The 22,386-nt window shown below is 38.3% G+C and overlaps 1 protein-coding gene across 4 annotated transcripts in view; it reads left to right on the plus strand.

Annotated features, from left to right (window-relative positions):
• CEP164 (centrosomal protein 164) overlaps positions 1-22,386 on the plus strand; it is an 85,763-nt gene that overhangs the window by 33,085 nt on the left and 30,292 nt on the right. For 3 of the 4 annotated variants that reach the window (XM_051987046.1, XM_051987047.1, XM_051987049.1), the window contains exons 8-14: positions 4,848-5,234; positions 6,141-6,215; positions 8,899-8,967; positions 18,213-18,298; positions 18,890-18,943; positions 19,270-19,407; positions 20,479-20,616. In XM_051987046.1, the coding sequence (XP_051843006.1) occupies positions 4,848-5,234; positions 6,141-6,215; positions 8,899-8,967; positions 18,213-18,298; positions 18,890-18,943; positions 19,270-19,407; positions 20,479-20,616 (947 nt within the window). The remainder of the gene's footprint in view (positions 1-4,847; positions 5,235-6,140; positions 6,216-8,898; positions 8,968-18,212; positions 18,299-18,889; positions 18,944-19,269; positions 19,408-20,478; positions 20,617-22,386) is intronic. The other variant, XM_051987048.1, reaches the window with a different exon arrangement.

The raw sequence follows: 22,386 nt of genomic DNA on the forward strand, positions 1-22,386 counted from the left end.
CTCTCTGCAGGCTTTTTCTGCAACCATAGCACAAACTTGCTTAGGAATGGTCCAGAACTTGGGGCTAGGAAGAAGGAACAGGACTGGGCACAGATGACTAGAGAACAAAACTGTGTTGAACAGAGAGGAATAAAGTATTTCCCACATGGTCCACAAAGCACAGGAGGTCAGGCAGCTTGTGTTTAGAAACTTCATGTTTTAGGATTTCTCTGTTCTTGGTTTTAGTGATATGAGGATGGGGAATGAAATGAAAGTAGAAATGTGTGAAAATATTTAGTTTTTTTTTTTTTTAAAGCATTCCACTCTCCTGTATCTGCTTGTAAAGTTACCTATTGGTGTTTCTCTGCCAAAAAAAATTAGTTTGTTTTAGTGTTCTTCTGATATGCAGGAGGTCTCTTTGCCCCCCTTTTTCAGTTGTCAACATATTTAAAGTTTACAAAATACTGACTTCACAAGAACCTTATAAAAAAGGTTTAGAGAAATTAAATGACTTGTTCAGGGCTACTTAAGTAATATAGGTACTAAGACTTGGACCATGATTTTCCTTTTTTTTTTTTTTTTTTTTCTGAGGCAATTGGGGTTAAATAACTTGCCCTAGGCAAGCTAGGAACACAGCTAGGAAGTGTTGTGTCTGAGAACAAATTTGAACTCAGGTCCTCCTGATTTCAGAGCTGGTGCTCTATTCACTGCACCACCTAGCTGCCCCGATTTTCCATCTTCAACACCATTGTTATACCTCATGAATAAAATATTTAGGAAATCAGATTTTCTGAATTATTTGCTGAGTGACTCCTACTATAAAGATCTACTTTATGAGAATCCCAAATTACAGATTGGATAGAATAAGTTTAATCCAATCATCTAGTATGGAGAGATTCCATGATTTTCAAATCCTTGATTTAATGGAAAAGGCTTAGTTTTGAGAAATCTCCTTGTATCTGATGTCTCCTGACTTTTAATCAGCTCTGTAGGAACATCTTGCCCCTTAAAACAACATGCCACTCCTTGGGGTAAGAAATCCAAACCCAGGATGATGATGCCCACCCAGGTACAGGGCATCAAACAAGAAGCAAAAAATCACTGCCTTTCTCGAAGAAATTTGGCAAGCGTGGAGAAGTTAGAAGAGCTAAATACCATCTGTAGGAAAGCTCCCATTTCCTTTTCCCTTCATAAAAATTAGGCTTTGCTTCTGGGTGGAGATTATAGTTCAGTCTAAGAACTTTCCTGGCTGTCGTCTACCATAGTAAGAAGCATACATACACAAATACATATACATATACATGCACATATGTACATGTCTACACACCTGCTCCTGTTTCACTCTTCATTTCTCTTCTGGATCAGCTAATCTATGGCTTCTGATACCTGAGTCTCATCTCCCTTACAACCCTTTGGGTATCATAAGATTGTCACCACATATAGCTTATTAATAAGATGCAGAAGCTACAAGCAGTACTTTTGGGGTTAGTGAACAGTTATTATCCTTAGATGGAAAATACCGCATAAGTTCTAAGTTTCTTTTTTGTGTTTGTTGTTTAATTTGCTCTCCAGTGATTTTTTGCTTCTTGTTTGATTGAACATTCAGGGCAGAGAACTACAAAGTCTTAAAACCTCTCATCAGAGTTGTCCAAATCAGTGGCACAAGCATGTCAGTGTGAATGTTTTATGGGATGAAAATTACCTCCTCTCTGCTGACAGTGTGAGCCCAGGAAAGCTTGAACTGGCCCCATTTCTGAGTGTGGATTTTACTTTCATGCTGTGATTGGACCTGAGAAACTTGACTAGTGGCAAATGAGTGTAAAGTATATGTGTAGGAAATTGGGTTTCAGTTCCAACATCCAAGGTCAGCATCCTGTATGGGGTGATATCCCGGGAACTAGGAAGTGTCTCCTCATCTGCCATCAAAGGATAAGTCTTCTATTGCTTTTAAAAATCATAGGTACCTAACTCAGGTTTTTTTTTGACTAGTAAGAAAAATCACTAAAAAGCTAGGTTTTTGTGCTTTTCCTCTAGAATTAAAACACACCCCAAACTTCTCAGTAACCTTGAATGCAGCAAAAAAAAAAAAAAAAAAAAAAAAAAAAAACCTCAAGGTGATTTTTCTAGACTTTTTGCCTATTAATGAAATCCCAAGCCTCATAAATTCTGGGTTTGAGGATCAGTTGGTAGATGCTACCACCTAGCTTTGGCCCCCTGGAAGTCTCCAGGTACATCAGAGGAAGCCTTTATTCAGACCTAATTACTAAAGATAGGCTAGGTTAAAAAATGTTTTATTGATGCCTTTCCTTTTCATATCCCAGTCATTTCCTGTGATACTCCCCACCCCATATTGAATCCTCTCTTACATCAAAGAAAAACCTTTCAGCAAAATGAAATTGATTGTGTTTGACAGTATATGCAGTAATACCCATTCTTATTACCCCTCTCTTAGAAGAGGAGGGAGAGAGGTTGGTTTCATTTCTGTTCTGGAGACCACGATGGGGCATATGTTGTAGATTGAGGGCCATCTTTGGAGTCTGAAAGACTTGGGTCTAAGTTCTCTCTTGAGGGCTTACTAGCTGTGTGACCTTGGGCTAATCACTTCACTTCTCAGTGCCCCCATGCAGCTTTCTAAATCGGGGAGTTACAGATGATCTGAATCAGAGAGGGATTTCCATATTGTTTCCCACAACTTGAGTGGCTGACTGAGCCATCCAGCCCTTGCACCGAAGGAGTCTTGGCCTATAAACTATGCATACAAAAAGTTTCTGACCTCTGCCTGAAGACCTTCCAGCAAATGGAACCCACCATGTCTGTAGGCAGTAGAGGAAAGAAAGAAAGAAAAAAAAGGCTATATAAAACTTAGTTTACAAAAATTCTAAAAATTAGCTTAATGTCTTTTCATTTCCTTCTTGCTCTCCTTATTTAGCTTTCACTCAGGCTTTTACCTTGGTTTTCCTTAGCTTCCCTCACTTGGGCTGCTGAGGGTTGGTTGGGACCAAGGTAACACAATAGGCCATTATTTGTTAAGGGTCCTAGTCTTTCACAGTGTATGCTAGACATTCTAGTCCACTAGGGGGCGAAAAGAATCTCACACATTCAGGTCAAAAACCATTGTCTTTTAGTAGCAATTTCCCCAAGGCTACCCAAGATGCCCTTAATTTAGGTAGTTTAGTTTGTTTTTTACCTTCCACTGAAGGCTTCCTCTGAGATTTCAGTGTAGGATGGAGGTGACCTTGATTTCTCAAAGGCCGTGCCAAAGGAGCCTAAGTTCTGATAGGTAAAGTACCTGATAAGGCTGGAAAGGTACCTGGGGGAGATTGAGAACCAACCTAGTTTGGAGGGTGGACTTAACCCCAGAAGGCTGGCCACTTGGCAGTGATATTTTTTTGGTGCTATAGTAACTCATGAAGAGAGCTCTGGGTCTTTTTTGGTGAAGGTAATAGATATATTAAGGAAATCCTGGCTTTCTTAAGAAATCTCACATAATTCTCAGGCATGCTCTTTAAAATATTGACTTTGGGGTCTGCTTGTCACCTTTTGTCTCGGAAACTGGGACCAGGAAGAAAGTCAAATCAGCACTACCAGGGGCTGCTTGACCCTTTATACTAGAAGTGATAAGTAGTATTTCTAAATTCACTTTTGTGGTCTTCATTTTAAGTGAGTCACTTTTATGGGAGGTTGTATAATCTAGGGACTGGGGGCACTGGATGATACCACTATCCTCCCAAGTACCTAGGCTGAAAACCATCAGGCATTTTTTGGACTCTTTTCTCTTCCTTATCCTTCCTCCATGTAAGCGAGTGCTGAGCTGTGTCAGTTCTTTCTGTATATTTCTCACTTCATCCTATCTTCCTTATTATTCCTATCCTCCTTATTAATATTATAGTACAGTTTCTTAATCCTCACAGAGTGTGAGTCCTCTTTAGTTTGTTTTATACAAGTGTCAGATTAATCTTTGTATAACAACTCTTGGTCATGTCACTCCCCTGATCAAAATGGGCTATTGAATAATGTCTAACACCTTTTGCCTCTCATTCACAACCCTCTAGAAGCTGTTCTCAACTTACTTTTCCAGACTTACTTCCTATTAGCATTTATACATTGTACTATCTAGCCAAACTTGACTGTTCCACATTCCCTAAACATGATCTCTCTGCCTTTAGTTGTGCTATTTGCTCTGCTAAAAATGTACTTCCCCTATATCTTTGTTTTGAAATTCTGCTCAAAACTCAAGGTATAGCTTAAATGTTTTCTCTATTGTGAAGCCTTTCCTGATCTCCTAAACTGAAAGTAATCTCTCTCACCCTCAAAATTCCATAACTCTTTATTTATACTTTTTATAGAATAATTATATGAGACAATTCTACATGACATATCAAGATTCATACATTTATATCTATATTGATAATTATTTGTATACTTATACCACCTGCCTTATTAGACTACAAGTTTCTCAGGGACAAGGATTCTGTCTTTCTCATAGTGTCTGGTACTTAGTAAGTGTTCAGTATGTACTGAACCACAGTACTTCTTTTTAATTATTTATGGTACAAAAATAAGTTATTGCTATTCATATTATTGTTCGTAATTTACAGGAAGCCAAAGTAATTTGAATAATTTAAATGTAGCTATATATGTACATATACATTCTTATACATATGTTTATCATATGCATAACATACATATATCTGCATATATAGCACTCTATACACATTCAGTATGTATTTGTTAAATGAAGGAATCTAGCTCACCTCTGATAGAATTCATTAAAACATTTGTTAAATATGCCAGCCTCTCTTTGTGTTTCTCCCTTTTTTTTGTTTTTGTTTTTGTTTTTTTAAAACATTTATGCATTTGCTACCTAGGAGTCTCCAAGAAGCCAACCAGAGGATAAGAAGGAAACATCGCTGGGTTCAGATATCCCCTACCCTCGGACTTGCGACAAGCTCTTCAGCCGAGACGTAGAAAGTAGTCTGGGCAGTGCAGATGGCGAAGGCCGACGAGGGAAGCTGGCAAGTGCTTGGCTCCCAGACAAGGAAGACAGTGAGAAGGGTGACCCTGGAGCCTCCCGGCCACAAATGACTCGAATGGTAGAATCAGGGACTGGTGATAATACTGGAACAGCCAAGAAGCAGTCTTTAGAAGACCCTGAGGTGGTTGGAGAGGTGGGCTCTGAGAAGAAAGAGGCAGTGGATGAACTAGAGAAGGAGCTGACAGAGCCGAAAACAGAGAGCAGATTGGATGGTAATGAAGTAAGTCACCTTCTCATATGGGCAGTTCCTCCCTGTATTTCCTTGCAGCTTCTGTAAATACTCTCCAAAGTCACAGTCCCACATCTTTATTACCAAGGCAGAATGCTCCATTTGCAGACCTTCAATAGACTGTCCGAAACAGGTATAGAGCCAACACCCTTAATTGTGACAAATATTCCTAAGGCCCAATTGGGCCATAAAATCCTGAACTAGGCTTTGAGTCTGCTGGCACTAAAAATTCAGTACAGGAGTTGGTTTTTCATCTAGCTCTCCAGGGACCTTAATGCTCTGTTTGTCTCCTACTCTCTATTTTCCTTCCTTCCCATTGTCTTTTACAATTGTGGTTTGCACCTTAGCCCCAAGTCTTTATCCTTGCCCACAACACCTGATTATGTTGCTTTTTCATAGTCTCAGAGACATCTTTCTTCTAATTATATCAAGGTGATTTGAATTAAACTAGAGGTAGACAGATTCATGCTAGATCTATCCAGCCAAAATGTGTAGAATGTGGCAGTTACTATGGAGAGAAAGCATGTATCTAGATTAGGGTGGGGAATGTCTGGCTTGCAGGTCCATATAAGGCCAGCGAAATCATTTGCTAAGGTACCTGCAAATGATGAAGACCTGAAAGTTAGGAACAACAACCTCCCACTGCTTGAGGTCTAAAGTCATAATTTTATATGGCTTAAGAATGATATTGTAAATAGCCCCTGTTCTAGATTGCTCAGGTTAGAACAGATTTCTTTCTCTTTGGGGCAAGAATAACCTACAGAGACCAAAATATATGGGCTTGCAGTGTGAACTGAATTGAATTTTATGGATAATTATAGAACCTTTGTATTGATTGTGCTGTGACTCTTGTAGTATATTTATTCATATGATTTTTCTTCATGGATCTTCTCCTAGGAGTCAGAGATCAGTGATCATGTGAAAGAGTTGGAATTCTCTGACCATTCTGATCCCAAGTCATTTCTTGGATTGGTAAGTCAGAATTATATCACATGGATTTCATTTTAGTTACTTGTATGATATGTAAACATATCAACTTGTAAGCTCAAAAAACAGGGGTCACTCTTTTTATAGTTTTGAAGCTAGGATGGGGATCAATTCTAGAACTCTACTTAGTCAGAGATTCTTAGTGTTTTCTGTAAGGGTAAAATTTTGTGTCAGAATGTTGTTACCATTATGTTTTCTTTAAAAAAATTTTTTTTGATATCTTTTGTTTAACATTTCCTTAATTTTTAAATCAATCCTACTCCTATCCAGTGAATTATCCCTTAAAATCATTAAGAAAAGGGGGGGGGGGAGAAGGCAAACAATTCAGCAAAATTAAACAAAGTATCAGTTGAGTCTAGTTTTATATTTAATGTTATATCCATGGTGCCCTCCTTTAGCAAAGAAGGGGAAGAAGAGGAGAGGGAGACACTTTTGTATATTCTCTGTTCTAGATTTTCTACCTTGCTGTCTCTTGGCATTTTGATTGGTATCTTCACTTAAGGGGAGAAGCTGGTGAAGTTTTATTTTTTGGCAGAGCAGCAATTCAAGAAATAGCCCAGTATCTGTAAGTAGGTGGAAGATAAAAAAGAAGGGATTAATAGATAAGGGCAAAAAAAGAACTTTGACAGTTAGGAAGAAAAACAGAGAAATGAAGAGGTTATGGGCCCCTGTGGCTAACTGCCCTAACGGTTTACAAAGACTGATGGTAGCTGGGGAAAACTGGGGTAGGATCCAAGCCAAAACAGAAATATTACTAGAAGAGAAGATTTCAGAAAACTAAAAGTAGGGTGCAAAATGTCACTGGTAAGTATGGTCTGAGAAGAGCCACTATATCAGTAATGCCCATGGAATAATGAATCTTGACTTTTTTAAAAAGAATTGTCCACATGGAGGAAGAGGCCCTCAAGCATCTTTGGGTTGTGGATGAAAAGAACTATGGGCTTCTAGATCAGAGTTTTGGCTGATTTGGCTGAGAATCATGTTATTTAAAAAAAAATGATTTTTTTATTTTTCAAAATACATACAAAGATAGTTTTAAACATTCACCCTTGCAAAACCTCAAATTTTCCTCCCTCCTTTCCCCTTTGCCCGCTCCCCTAGTTATCAGGTATTCCAATATAAGGTTAAACATGTGCAATTCTTTTAAACATATTTCCATATTTATCATGCTGCACAAGAAAAATTAAGTAAAAAGGGAAAAAAAAGAAATAAAGAAAAAAGAAACAACAAAAAAGGTGAAACTACTTTTGTTTTGATCCACATTCGGTTTCCTTGGTTCTCTCTCTGGATACAATGGCTCTCTCCATCACAAGTCTATTGGAATTGGCCTGAATCACCTCATTGTTGAAAAAAGCCACATCTATCACAGTTGATCTTCACATAATCATCTTCTTGTTATGTGCAGTGTTCTCTTGGTTCTGTGGATTTCACTTGGCTTCATTTCATCTAAGTCTTTCCAGACTTTTTTGAAATCTGCCTGCTGATCCTTTCTTATATAACAGTAATGAGAATCATGTTTTTTATCAATGCTAATGGCTGAGCTATTGTAACTAGCATGCGGCCAGATTGTTGTCCTCTGGCTCTCTAGGAGGAGCACCCAGACTGGGGGCTGTGTGCGGCCTGTGGGTTGGTAGCTCCTGGAGCACCTTCTTGTGTAAGGCTGATATCTGAATGGAGGCACTTGCTTTTCACTACCTCTGGTAGCATCCAAATCCCTTTGTTAAGATTAGGGATTCTTCTGTTAGAGCAGCTAGGTGGCACCAGATCTGGCATTAGGAAGAAATGAGGTCAAATCCAGCCTGAGACACTTACTGGCTGTGTAACCCTGGGCAAGTCACTTAACCCTTTGTGCTTCAGTTTCCTCATCTGGAACTGGAGAAGGAAATAACAAATCACTCCAGTATCTTTGTCAAGAAAACCCCATAAGGAATGACCAGCAGGATGAATACAGAGAGGCTTGGAGAGACCTACATGGACTGATGCTAAGTGAGATGAGCAGAACCAGGAGATCATTATACACTTCGACAACGATATTATATGAGGATGTATTCTGATGGAAGTGGATTTCTCTGACAAAGAGACCTAACTGAGTTTCAATGGATAAATGATGGACAGAAACAGCTACACCCAAAGAAGGAACACTGGGAAACAAATGTGAACTATTTGCATTGTTGATTTTCTTCCCGAGTTATTTTTACCTTCTGAATCCAATTCTCCCTGTGCAACAGGAGAACTGTTCGGTTCTGCAAATATGTATTGTATCTAGGATATACTGTAACATATCTAACATATATAGGACTGCTTGCCATCTTGGGGGGGGGGGTGGAGGGAGGGAGGGGAAAAAACGAAACATAAGCGAGTGCAAGGGATAATGTTGTAAAAAATTACCCTGGCATGGATTCTGTCAATACAAAGTTATTATTTAAAAAAATAAAATTAAAATTAAAAAAAAAAAAAGAAAAAAAAAAAAAAGAAAACCTCAGATGAGGTCATGAAGAGTCAGACAGACTGAAATTCTTCTGTTTGTGCCTCAGGAAGAAAGAGATACAGCAATAAGGAGCTCTGGCTCTTTCTGACCATGGTGGAAAACAGGGAGGGTTAGGGTGTATAATAGATTTAGGATTCTCTTTGAGTTAGGAATTCATACCCTTCCCTTCTCTGCCCTTAGGACTTTGGTTTTCGAAGTCGGATCTCTGAACAACTGCTGGATATAGATGGATTATCCCCAGCCTGGGAGGTGAGTTGAATTGAATGTTGAACTAGGAATAGAGGGGGTTGTGACACAAAAAAAGTATGCAATTGCATACATGGTCCACACCTTGGACCCCTACTTTTAGAAAGATTTTTTTGGGGTTTGTTGAACGCTGGTTTGTTGAGTTTAGTTATTTCTGATTTTCCTTGTCTATCTTGTCTATTGAACTACTTTTCTAATTTTTTTTTTAACAAGTTGTTAAAACAAGTTGTTTTAACAACAAGGAAATACAGGGAGGTTTTTTTTTTTTTTTTAAACAAATGATTTTGATGATTGCTGCTTTATAGTATATAGTTTGAGGTTTACAAATGATAATATTCCTTGATTCTTACCCCCTCCTCCTCCCCATTATTTCCCTTAATAGAGTAGAAGTCTTTTGTTCCTATAAATTAAATTTTTTTTTCTTTAGCTCTGTAAAGTATCCTTTTGGTAGTCAGGTATAGTATTAAGTCTATAAATTTAACTTTAGTAGTATTGTCATTTTATTACACTGCACAGCCTAGCCACAAATATTGAATCTTTCCCTATTTAAATTGCATTTTATTTCTATAAGGAGCATCTTGTAATTGAAACTATGCAAGGTTTGGTAGATTGGCTCCCAAATATTTTATGTGCTTTGTAGTTATTCTGGATGGCACTTCTCTTTCTCTTACCCTTTCCTACATTTTGTTATTTATACATTGAAATGCTATTGATTTTCTTAGGCATATTTTTTAGCTGAAGCTGTTAATTGTCTCATTTAGTTTCTTTGGTGATTCCTTAATATTTTCCAAGCAAACCATCATATCATTAGCAAATAGGGATAGTTACCTATCTTTATGCCTTAATTTTTTTCTTCTCTTTATTATTGGTAGTATTTGTAGAATAAAATATATTGCTAGAAAAGGGAGTTTCCTTGCTTTATTCCTGTTTATTGGAAAAACTAGTACTTTCCCATTATGTATAACATTTGCTTTTGGGTTTAGATAGATACTTTGTGTCATGTTAAAGAAAGATTCCTCTATGCATAGCTTTATGTTTGTTTTTTTTTTTTTTGCATAAATAATGTAAAAGGCTTTCTCTGCAATCTATTCAGATTCCCTGTGCTTTTAGATATTTTTGCTTTTAATATGATTTATTTTTGAGTTAATTGTTTTCCCAATGTTGAACTATCTTTGCATTCCTGATAAAAGTATAACTTTATCATAGTAAATCATTTTTAGCATAAATTGGATGTAATATTTTTGATAGGATTTTATTTAAAACGTTTGAATCAATATTCATTGGTTTATGATTCTCACTCTTTGTTTTATCCTTCCCTGGTTTAGATTTTAGTATTATGTTTGTCTCATGAAAGGATCTAGTCAGATGATTTCTTTCTTAGTTTTTGAGAATTTTTTATAAAGTAATGATATTAATTGCTCTTTAAAAATTTTATAAGATTTTATAGAGGCAACTAGGTGACTCAGTTGATAGAGTGTTGGGCCTGCAGTCAGGAAGACCTGAGTTCAAATATGGTTTCAAATATTAGCTGTATACAATCTTGGGCAAATCAGTTAACCTTGTATGCCAAAGTTTCTTCAACTCTAAAATGTGGATAATAGCACATATTTCTATGAGTTGTCATGAGGATAAAGTGAGACAATATTTGTAAAGTGCTTAGTATAAGTGCTTAGTATGTGATGAGGTCAGGATAGCAATTCCTAGTTCAAAATAAAGATGTGACAAATTTGCAATAGCCATTTTCTTTGCCAAAAGGTAGGTTTATTTAGGAGAAGAGGTTACAGACAAAATAAAAGGTAAAATAGGAACCAGGAGTGGCAAATATGAGAGTTAGGAGAGCAATAGGGTTGCAGAGGAAAGGAATTTAGAAGAAACTATTCAAGGAATATGAGGAGTTTAGCAGACTAATCAGAGAAAAATGCTATTAGAGGAAAGACATTATGGGGGGAGAGAAAGAGTGCCTCAGTAAGCTTAATTTTAGAAAGTATTTAGCAAAGATCATCATGAGTACATCTTTTACAGAGAAAATATAGCCTTGCGGGTTTCTCAAGAAAATCAGGAAAATAAAAGTGGGAATTCTGGGAGGCATCTAGGGGCCAGATAGAACCACCTGATGACTGACCAGGTACCAGATTTGTCTAAAGATATGCTAATCAGTATCTCAAAGGTTGTTTAAAGATACATTGAGGTTGGGGGGATAGATAATAGAAGTTGTATAGAGTAACTCTATACAACTAGATAATCTGAGAATTGGTTATGCCTTATAATAGCTGGTTGGGGTTCGTCTGGACAAGAGAAAAGGGTCAGTCTACATCATTAAGTGCTATATAAATGCTAGTTATGATACTGCTGCTGCTAAGAAGCTATCTTTACTAAAAAATTTTTGTAGTTTTTTTACAATTCTATTTCCTTTTATTGAGACTGAGTTTGGATATTGTGTGTCTTTGAAGGTAATTCTCTATTTTTTTTTTTATTCTAGTTTTCTTAGCATACAAGTATGCATTGTAGGTTCCAAAAGTTCTTTTTTAAAAAACTTGTTCTGGTATGGTGATTTCATCTTGTACTTTTTTTATTTTGTTAATTTGTTTTTCTGCTTTCTTTTTAATCAGGTTGGCTAAAGATTTTTCAGTATTTAGTCAGAGAACCATCTTTTGTTTATTAGTTCTATAACCTTTTTAGTTTCTAATTTATCTATTTCTCCTCTAATATTCAAGATTTTCTCGTGTCCTTATTTTGAGTTTTTGTTAGCTCTCTAGTTTTTTAAAATAAAAAATTTCATTAATCTTTTCCTATTTTGTTAATGTATATTTTAGAGATTTAATCCTAGAAATTTTGGTGTGTTGTCTCATTATTATTATCTTTCATGTAGTTGTTTGGGCCCTGATTGGTGCAGAGTGAATATAAATAGCAATTGTTTCTGTTATGGCCAGAAATCCCTCAGAATTTCTTCCCTTCCCAGATTGATTTTTTTTTTTTTTTGATTAGGTAAAAGAGACCATTTTTTGCTTTTCCTACCTATTTTTAATCACTAGTTGATTCGTCAGTTGGGCAATCAATTCCATTTAATTAGTGAGACCTGTTAAAGATCTTAGCTTAAAAAGGCCAGCATCTTCCTCTGCATCCAGGGTCACCTCCAGTTATCCTGATCTATATCTGGCCTTGGGACCCAGACAGCTCCAGAGGACAAAGTAAGGCAGGTGACCTTGCACAGCCCTCTCTCACTCAAATACCGATCACTTGTGTGTTGTGGCATCACCTCCCTGATCTCATGGTCCTTTTCGAAAAAGAAGGACAAAGAATGACGACGACGAGGATAGCAACACTGTCTCATGGTGGAAATTACTCTGTGTCTAATTCTATTTCCTGCCCTCTCCATGGTCATTTTCCTTTTTATTTCTTATGTGATCTAATCCCTATGTCTACGTTTTCACATCCTTCTGAGTGCTAGTTGCCACGGGGATCTAATAATATTCCTTCTTTAGGACAGGATATTGTCTGTGGAGGCACAGTAGTTTCTCAGAGGAAGTAGTTTTCTTCTGAAACAACTATCATAACAAGTCACCATATCCCATCATAGACATAGACATAGTACATATATCTGAATGTTCTGTGTGAGGGCTTTTCTGTCAGATTTCTTCCAATCTGTTTGACAGATCTTCTGTTTGGGTAAGACCTCCTTTTTTCATTCCTTCACTTTCAGTTCTTCTTTTCTACCATTCCATTTTTGACAGATTTTTTTTTGCTGAGATATTGTAGGAGTTATCTTCCTTTTATTGCTTACTCATGGATTTTGATTACACATTCCCTTCTGTTTTCCTCCTCTACTCTTCCTATTTATAAACACTTCCATTCCACAACTTTTTTCCTTACAAAATAAAATGCTTTACCTATAGGGTTTAGTCTGTGGTGCATTTCTGTTCCTCTACCTTCACATTTTTATTTCTTTAAATTCTGTTTTCATCTTTCCTTGTAAACTTAAATTTTTTTTTTTTGCTAATCCCTCTATTTTTTAACTGCTATATGCCAGTTGAGATTTCTCTTTTTAAAAAATAATCTCTTGTACATGTTTAACCTATATCAAATTGTTTGCTGTTTTGAAAAAGAAAAAAATAATCTTTAGAGATGGAGTAATTCATTTTATTACTTATTCTTTCCTTAGTTATACTTATTTTCTCGTATTTCTGTTCTTTGGTGTCCTTGTAAGTTGAATGTTCTGTGTTTTTTTTTTTTTTTAATCTTTTCTGAAGTGCCTTAAATGCCTCTTTTTTTTTTTTTTTAAATTATGTCCATCTTTTTTTATTGATGATGAGCCTCTGGTTTTTAGTATATATATTTTTAGGTTTATATATATATATGTATATATATATATTTTACATATATCTTAGGAAGTTGTGCTTTTCAGAATATTTATTATTTCCTTTTGTGGTTTCTAGTGGATGTAGAATAGTTCTGTATTGTTGAATTTCTTTTCTGTAATAATTCATATATTCTGTCTGTTTTATTCAGTTTTGAAGTTCTTCCTAATAACTAGTTGTAGGACTTGTTGTATGTGCTTAAATTTGCTGAATTTAACTACTGTGTGCCTGTGTTACTGTGTGTAGACTTTCTTTAAAAGTGAGCTATGAATTATTTCATTTGGTCCTGTGTATTTTCTAGCTCTATACAATAATTGTTACTTTGATCAGTATGACATTGAATACTTATATTTAAGTAGAATTGTGAATTTTTTTTTTATTATGTTGACTCAGCCTACCCATGTGTAATTAAAAGTGTTTTCCACTTGTTCATATTACTTCCTGGGTTTGTTTTGGCAGGTAGACTACCAAGTATTTTATAGTGTCTATAGTTATTTTAAAGGAATTTATTTTTCTAATTTTTTCCTGCTAGATTTTTAATTGACTTTTTTTCTTGTGAAATTTTTTGCATTTCAGCTGCCTTTTTTTAATATATTTCCATCACTAACTTTTTGACTTTTCCCTCTTTGACAAGGGGCACACCTCTAAGACTGCATTGCAAAGCTGCCTCAGGCCATTTTCCCCATATTAGAGGATCTAATTTTCATCTGTTTTGGTCCTTATCTTAAATGATTTTTGTGACAGGCAACACTGACCTAGGCAGGATTTCCATTTCCTTTCCTTTAGGATGCACCACACTTTTACTGGCTTCTTGGCCTACATGTTTCTCCTTCCCTCTCTTCTCCTATTCTCACCTGCCTGGGCAGAGTCAGTATTTTTCCTTGTTGCAATTGGGTGGGCAAAGTTGCTACAGCAAAAAGAGAATCTTTTTGTGAATCTTAGGCACAAATCTTTGGGTTGACTTTTGCATCCCTGCCAGAGTAGCATGGAGATTGTTAGGGGTGGGGTATTGAGTGAGTACATTAAAAACTGGGCTTCTCCAGTGTCATGAGGCTTTTATCTTGCCCTGTGGATTTGGCTATAATTGTTCTACCTCTGGTGCATAGTTCCTCTTGTGGCTGGGGTTAAGAGTTAACAAGGACTCGAGAAAATGTTCAGTCCATCATCTTGTTTGGTCACATGGCTCAGAAGTTGACAAATACTTTTTGGAACAAATATGTTTCCTTTAGCCAGGGCAGTGTTAGGGGGAAGAGTCAGTGGAAAAAATAGGCAACTTTATGAATCTTCTTGAATCTTCCTCTTATTAATTAGTTTAGACATAGTCTTCACTCAGTAAATAATAGCCAATAATGATGCTCTAAAATATTATAATTTAGGTGATTTTTTTTCTTTATTAAGAAAAAGGTTTCCCTCACCCCCATTATAAACTAATAGATAACATAATATTTGGCTCTTCAATGCCAGGTTCTGAAGAATGAAACTGTGATGTAGTCTTAATAAATATCTCTTGATAGAAAAACAAAAAGCTAATAGTTCTAAAATCCTTCCCAAGCTACACTGAGGTTCCTGGCCCAGAGGATTTAAGTGTGCAGGTCTAATATATGAATTTAGGGTAGAAAGAGGTATATCTTTACTAGACTTAATGTGCTTAATGAACACTCCTCCAAACAATTCTAGATTTCATCAGGAAACTCAACCTTGAGTTCTTGTCTCCATGATAAATAGATTCATGGCTTGAGTTCTCTGTAGCCAGAGAGATTTTGAAGCTAAGATAGGACCTTCCCAGAGTAGCTCTTTCATTGGAGGGGTAGAACCTCCATTGTACTCATTTGTTCATAATTCTTGCAGTGCAGACTGCAGGATCTGAGGTCAGAGGACCTGGATTTGAATCTCATCTATTCCTTAATGTATATGTGACCTTGGACAAGACTCTGGGGATCAGTTGCCTCCTCGGTAAAATGAAGAGATTGGATGTAAATGACTTATGAGGAGGTACCTTCCAGCTCTAAGCCTGTGAGCTTTAGGAGGCTTTTGTCAATCTTTTTTGAGGGTACCATGAACATGGTGGTCTTTGTTTAAAAAAAAAAATTAAATGTTATCTATGGTTTGCTATAGGCCAAGAATGCAGATAAGAAAGGGAGGCACCAGATACCTGTTAGATTCTGTAGGTGAAGTTTTCTTCTCTTCTTGATTCCATTTTGTACTTGTTTTGTCATGGCAGAGTATGGGGCCCCCTACTTAACTACCCTATCTTCAGAATAGGGAGTGGGAGTGCAGCTTGAATCTCTTACAGCTGTTCCTTTGTGTAGCTGAGTCCTTGTGAAGTCATCATATATTGTCTCCGTATCTCTGTCTGTCTCACTCTCTCTCTCCCCTGCCCCTTTCCTTCTCTTCCTTTCCTTCTCCCCCCCTCCCCATATCCCTTCCTCTTTCTTCTTTTCCCTTTTCTTCTTTTTCCTCTCCCCTTCCTCTTCTCCCCTCTCCCTATCTTTTCTCCCTCCTCTTTTCCTTCTCTCTCTCTCCTCTCTCTTTCCTTTCTCTCCCTCCCTTCTCCTTTCCCCCTTTCTCCCTTTCCAACTTTTGTTCCCTTTATGTCCTTTCTATGTCCTCTCTCCCACTTTCCCTCTCCTCTCCATTCTGCTATTGAGATCCTGCCCCTTTTTTCTCTGACTCTTATGAGGCTTCTTCCATGACTAAGGTAACTGAAGAATCAAGGGGATCTGTTTGGATTTGATCCATATTTTTTTAGAACTGGGATCAGACTACAAACATCCAACAGAGTAAAGTTAAGGATGAGAAGTGGTGTCTAGAACAACATTGTAGCTTTAGGTCAGGGACATTGGACATACCCTATAACCCATTGGGTAGAAATTTGCTTTGAGAACTGAGAATTGGAAACTCTGTCTCAGAGTCTGCCTTAGGGACATATCTTTACCTTTCTCTTAGGCTGGAAGGTTGATTGTATTTATAGTAGATGTAGCAAGTAAAATGAGAAAAAGGAAAAAGCTTTGCTATAGATGTCCTTCCTACAGGTGGTCAATTCCATTTTGAATTTGTGCTCTCTGTTTTCATAGGCCATTCTGATCCAAAATTTTATCCCAGAACATTTATGTAGGCCCATAAACTTTCTGTCTTTTTAATCATTCCTATTTTCAAATTTGTCACATCGGAGGGTTGTCCAGTTTTGGTTTTTTGGCTTTTCTTCAAGAAGCATATAACACGAGGTCGAAAGAAGAGGCTTGCTGGACAGTTTAGTTTATAGGAGTAAGATTTGTGATTGGAAATGGGGAGGGGAATGGGGAATGGAGTGAGGCATTGTTGGAAGGGCCTGGCTAGGCTGATGTGATTAAAAGTGACAGTACTAGCAGGGAATCCTTCTGCTATGCATGCCACTAGATATTCACAGATGACATTTCTATTTTTAACTTAAAATTTTTTTTCAGGAGGAGGTGGGGTCAGAGTTCTGGCCCTGCCCCTCAGTGCCCATCCAGATGGTAAAATTGGGCCACAGCTGCTGAAGCTTGAGCTACCAGTGGGTGGTAGGGGTAGGAAAAAGGGAGGACAGGGCAGTGTGCCAGCCTGGGCCCAGGGAACCCCAGCTGGGGGAAGACAGAATGATCTGTCTCTTCTACCAAAACTCCCCCCTCCTTTAACCCTTGCTGTGCCAGAGCAGAAGAAACTCCTGTCAAGATTATAGATTGCTAGTTTTGGGGTGCTTGTTGTTAAAGATATTTTACTCAGATTGAGAGATAATGCTTGGGAATCTGGATTTGTTTACCCACTCTTATAGAAGGCATTTGAAAATGTCAAGGCCCCTTACTTTTTATTATCTTTGGAAATATTTATTAGCTTTGTTCCTTCCTAACTGCACTATTTTTGTCTCTTATCCCATGGCCATAGGCAACATGAAGTAGATACTCTCTCCTTAGCCAAAGGAAATAGAAAAAAAAATGGAAGCCATTCATTGATTTTTAGGTTTATGGTTTTTTCTTTCTTCAAGAACTGTTTCTTTTATGTCTGGATTAAAGCATAGGCCTGATAGTCCTGAATTTGAAGTCTTGTTCAGGTGGCTCCTTCTTATCATATAATATGCTCATAGGCCTTTCTGTCTCCTCTGTGATGATAACTTCTAGGCCTTTCTTTATGCTATGAAGAGTTTCTCAGAGATTTATTGATTAATAGTATGATCTTGGGTCTAGGAAGGTACTTGACTATTGATGGTACCTGCATAGCTGGTAATATCATGAATGGACCAGGAGACAACTTCTTCCTTTTCCCAGGAGCACAGCTTTGGTAATTTTTAGTCTGGGGAGAGAAAATCCCCACCTGGTCACTGAGTATAATCTGTTGTAACACACTACTTAAGAAATTCCTTCTTCAGGGAACCTTTCCTAAGCAATCCTCCTAAGTCCTGTGTACCTCATGAGAGTTCTAGTACTCAGGTAGATAGTTTGTATTGGGAATAGATCCTTCCCTTTTTTCTTTGTTTATAATGAATGTTTCTCAAAGGCAGGAAAAATATCTTTCTATGTGTTGTTTTGTATTCTTTCACAATATCTAGTGTGTATAGGGCTTTGCATATGGTAACCATTTAGTGAATATGGTTATGAGCTGTTCTCCCCAGAACACTATTGCAAGCCCAGGGAATGATAATGAAATTGGGAATGAGAGGGACCTTTGCTGACATACTGAGAAATAGAATTCTGTGCACTTAGATTCTGTTTACAGCCCCAATATCTTAGAGCCTCATACAAGCATGGAGATTGTCAGGGATTTCCACAAAGCCTAGAAATCAGGGAGTGCAAAGGACCATATCTAGCAGTAATCTCTTTGTTTAAAGTGCTTATCCAATTTTCCCAGCCAAAACATAACATCCTTGCTCATTGCTCTCAGACCAAGGACCCAGGAGACGAAGAAAAAGACCAAAGTCAGTCCAACCTGGAAGAACCAGAGAGTGAACAATCCAATGATGAAGAAAGGTAAGGCATATGAAATTTCACTTCAGTGGTGTGAACAAAGAGCAAAAATAATGACCTGGGAAAGATTCTTATCTCTGAGATGACTACTGAATGCTCCTGTCTAAAGGAAAGGAGGATGGATTTAGGAGGCTCCCAAGAGCATTTTTACCCTACAGTTTTGTGCTAAGTAGGACTTAGCACTGCTGCATGCCTTTGAAAATGACCTTGACCATACTGCACCATTTGTGTGACCTTGGGTCTCGTCTTATTGTTGTATTAAACTGATCAAGCATTTCCATATGTGTCCTAGGGCCAAGACTGGGATAGTCTATGTGTAGAAGGGAAGCCCAGAGTGTGGTACTGCAGGGGGAGAGGCTCAGCACTGAAACAAGTCCCATGGTATCTCAGCTCTGAGCTCTATGCATCAGGGTATTTCACTCTGGAGAAAGACCTTTAGCTTTTAGGCAGCAAAAATGGATTGATTCTCTACCTTTTAAAATTATATAACTTCACGCAGTTTTGAAAGTGATGATCCTTTGTGTAAGGCTTGTTGTTTTCTCCTCATTTTCCTTTCCTCCTTCTCTTGGTCCCCACTTCTCTGTTGTGCTTTAGAATACTGGGTACAGACCCACCTGCCAGTATCTCCAGTCATCATTCACTTGAAGAGTAAGTGTACCCCAGAAAAATTGGCTTGCCTAAGAAAGGGCTGTGGGAAGCCTACCCATAAGTTAGAGAGTTGGGGCAGGAGCTTATCCCAAAGAGTTCTTTCTTTCTCCTCCTTTGCCCTGTTTGCCCTGCTCACTCTGAGATGCTTTTCTCTGCGTGGGTCTCTGGGGAGGGGGGAAGGAAGGTAGCCGGAATAGTGAGAGCCTGAAGCAAGCCTTCCTTTGCCACTCTCCTCTTCTTTCCCCTCTCTTTTTTACATGAATGGAGACTGCTGTCCTTTTCATGTTGCCGTCCTTTTCATGTCTAACCTTCTTCCTTCTGTGAAGGGAGAAAATCCAGAGCCTTTTTCAGGACCACGAGGTAGCAGAAGAGCAGTGTTCCCTGGAGGGGGAGCCGAGGGAGACAGTGGAGCCTGAGCCCAATGTGACAGCCAGCCCAGCTTCAGAGGCCTCCTCCCCAAAGAGGTAAGGCTCAGTTTGAGTCCTGGGCTGGTCAGAGGGGCTTGGGGGGTTGTCTGGTACAGAGAGGGCTGCCCAGAAAAGGTACAGTTTGGAGCCTGGGAAGGAAAGAGTTGGATTTAGGTTTGTGCCATGATAATGGCAGGGAGAGCCTGACAGGTAACTGGTGCAGGAATCCTCCTGAAGGAAAGCAAGCAGTTGGGCCCCCTTTCTGCCCCGCACTGTGCATCTGCAATTGGTGTCTTTGTTTTTGTTAGTAGGAACTTAGAGAGGATTGAACTAGAAAGAGCTCTTTGATCTCTTCTTGCACAGCAGCAAGGTGGTCGCAAGCATCGGCCACCCGTCTGGTGAAGCTGGGTTGGCTTTCCTCCTTATACCTGCTGCTGTTGCTAGGGGAAAGAGGGCTGTGCTGGCACCAGGAGTCTTGTGCCCGAGTCTGAGGCCGAGGGGCAGGCGATGGTGGCCAAGGCACTTCACCTCCGCGTTGCTTCATCTGTAAAATGGGGACAGCACTGCACATACTGCCCGTCTTAGGGCTGCTCTGGGGAAAGCACTTTGTAACTTTTAGAGCTCTATCAATTGGAGCTATTATTCCCTTCCTCCGTCACCACAGTATCGCCAGGAATCTTTTTTTGGTAGGATTCAGTTTGAGAATTAGAAGACTTTCTGCATCAGGCCAGAAGACCCAGTTCAGAGACTGCAGTCTTCAGTTCTTGTTCCTTTAGTTCCCTGGCAATGGAAAGTTGTTCCTCTCAGAGCTTTCAGTCTTGACTTTGAGACCACTGGTCTTATTAAACAGTCCTGACTACTTAAAAGAACGAGAATTCTGTCAGCAGCATTGGAGCCTGCTCTCCCGCAGGCGCTGTGTGATTCTGTCTCTTATGGGGCACGGACCTGATTGTGTCTCATGTAGCTGGAACCCAGGCAAGAAGAGGGCTACAGACCTAGAAAGCCTGGCACCTGTGCTTGGGAAACCGGCACGCCATATGTTCCAGAGCTCGTTTCCCTTTGTCCCAGAACGGAGTCCCAGGTTCCCTGTCCTTATCATGCTTTATTTTCCTTCTGGTGCTACAAAAGTGGATGTGTCATCAGCCCTCCTCATGACCGTAAGATGGAAGAAGAGCCGCACCCCATAAAGGAAGATCACGAGCAGAAAAAGGCGGAAGGACTTGAGGAGAAGATGGCCGGCCCAACCTTGCCAGGTTCCCGAGTAGAGTAAGAACCGCTTTTAAGCTCCTGTTCATATCTTTTGCATGTGTTCTGCTTGCCTTCCACGTAGAGTAGTCATGTGTGTAGAGCTTTGGGATGAAAGCTCTTCCATGGGGAAGGAGGGGTGTATAGGTCCTGAAACAAGTCATTATGCTCCAGACAACATGGAGTATCATGCTGGAGGGAAAGGAGTAGTTACTTCTTGCCAAGCAGCTAAAAACACTTTTTAAATTAAATAATTAATTAAAAACTTAATCTTGAACATCAGTACATCCAACTAAACTGTCTCTGTATCTACATTTTAATGAATTAATTTTAATGTATAGTTTAATCATAACTTTTTAGCCACTTTCTAAGACATAATTGGAATTCTTTGCCTATTCTCATTCTTCTGGTTCTGCTTTTTTTTTTTACTTTAAATAATTTCATAAAGACTTCTTTGTATTTCTTTTATTTATTAGTTGTTGTTGTTGTTTTTTGCTGAGGCAATTGGGGTTAAGTGACTTGCCCGGGGTCACACAGTTAGGAAGTGTTAAGTGTCTGAGGTCACATTTGAACTCAGGTTGTCCTGACTTCAGGGCTGATGCACTATCCACTACACCACTTGGCTGCCCCTTATTTGTTAGTTTTAATTGTATCATAAACTCTTATATTAAGGCACTCCAATCTATTTAACTTTTCTCCCATTAATAGATATTTAGGTTAGCTCCAACTCTTTGCAGTTACATATAATGCTGCTGTGAACATCTTTGTCAACTCTTCTTTTGTTTGTTTATTCACTTTTATAACATTTTTAGGGTATATTCCCAACAGTGAAATTATTGGTTCAAAGGTTATGATTATTTTTGTAACTTTTCTCATGTACTGCATTGTGCTCCAAAAAGATTTTATGAGCCACCAGCAATGAATAATTGTACCTATTTTTCTACAACTAAACTCACATTGAGTCTCGTTGCTTTTAATTATTTTTCCCGTTTGGTGAATATGACTTGGTACCGTACCTCATAGTTGTTTTAATTTTTATCTCTTTGATTTTAATGAAGTTGAGCATTTTGCAAGTGTTTGTTAATAGCTGAAACCTTTTATCCAAAAGCTCTTAAATACTTTTTCTTATTTAGTCCTTATAATGCTCCTGTGAAATAATGAGGTTTTATTTTATGTTAAAACTTCTAAGAGGCAATGTGGTATGGTGGATGGTGGATTTTTTGATTTTGAAATCAGAAAGATCTGGATTAAAACTCTGGCTCTCATACTTAGTGATTTTATTACTTTTATGAGTCATGAGCTTTTTCCTGAACATTTATCTACAATATAATAATCTGTGATAGTGGAGGGAGTTCCCTTTACCTCTTAATATAGTAGAACTTTGATGTTTCATGCTGTCTTAATACAGACTACAACCCTCTCTGCCTTGGTGGAAAGTTTCATAAATTGCTGTGGCCTGCCCTTGGGTGTGGAGCCTTTTTGCACTTAGATTTGACCTCAAAATAAAGCCACTTACTAGAAGCCTGCTTTGAATTCTGTATAATAATCATAATTCTAATGTCTCACATCTAATAAGAACTTTTTCTTATAACACTTCCATAATGCAAGTTGTGACATATCCACTGTACAGAAGATGCAATGACTTTCAGAGAGTATAGCAAATGATTAGCCCAAGATCACATAGTAGGTTAGTGACCAAACTTTCCTAACACCTGGTAGTTATATAGCCACGGGGACTTTAACATCTCTCAAAGCAGACCATTAACGTTAGACAGATGTTTAGGGCATTTT

The sequence above is a fragment of the Antechinus flavipes genome, chromosome 3 (genome assembly GCF_016432865.1).
Source record: "Antechinus flavipes isolate AdamAnt ecotype Samford, QLD, Australia chromosome 3, AdamAnt_v2, whole genome shotgun sequence".
Taxonomy (NCBI): domain Eukaryota; kingdom Metazoa; phylum Chordata; class Mammalia; order Dasyuromorphia; family Dasyuridae; genus Antechinus; species Antechinus flavipes.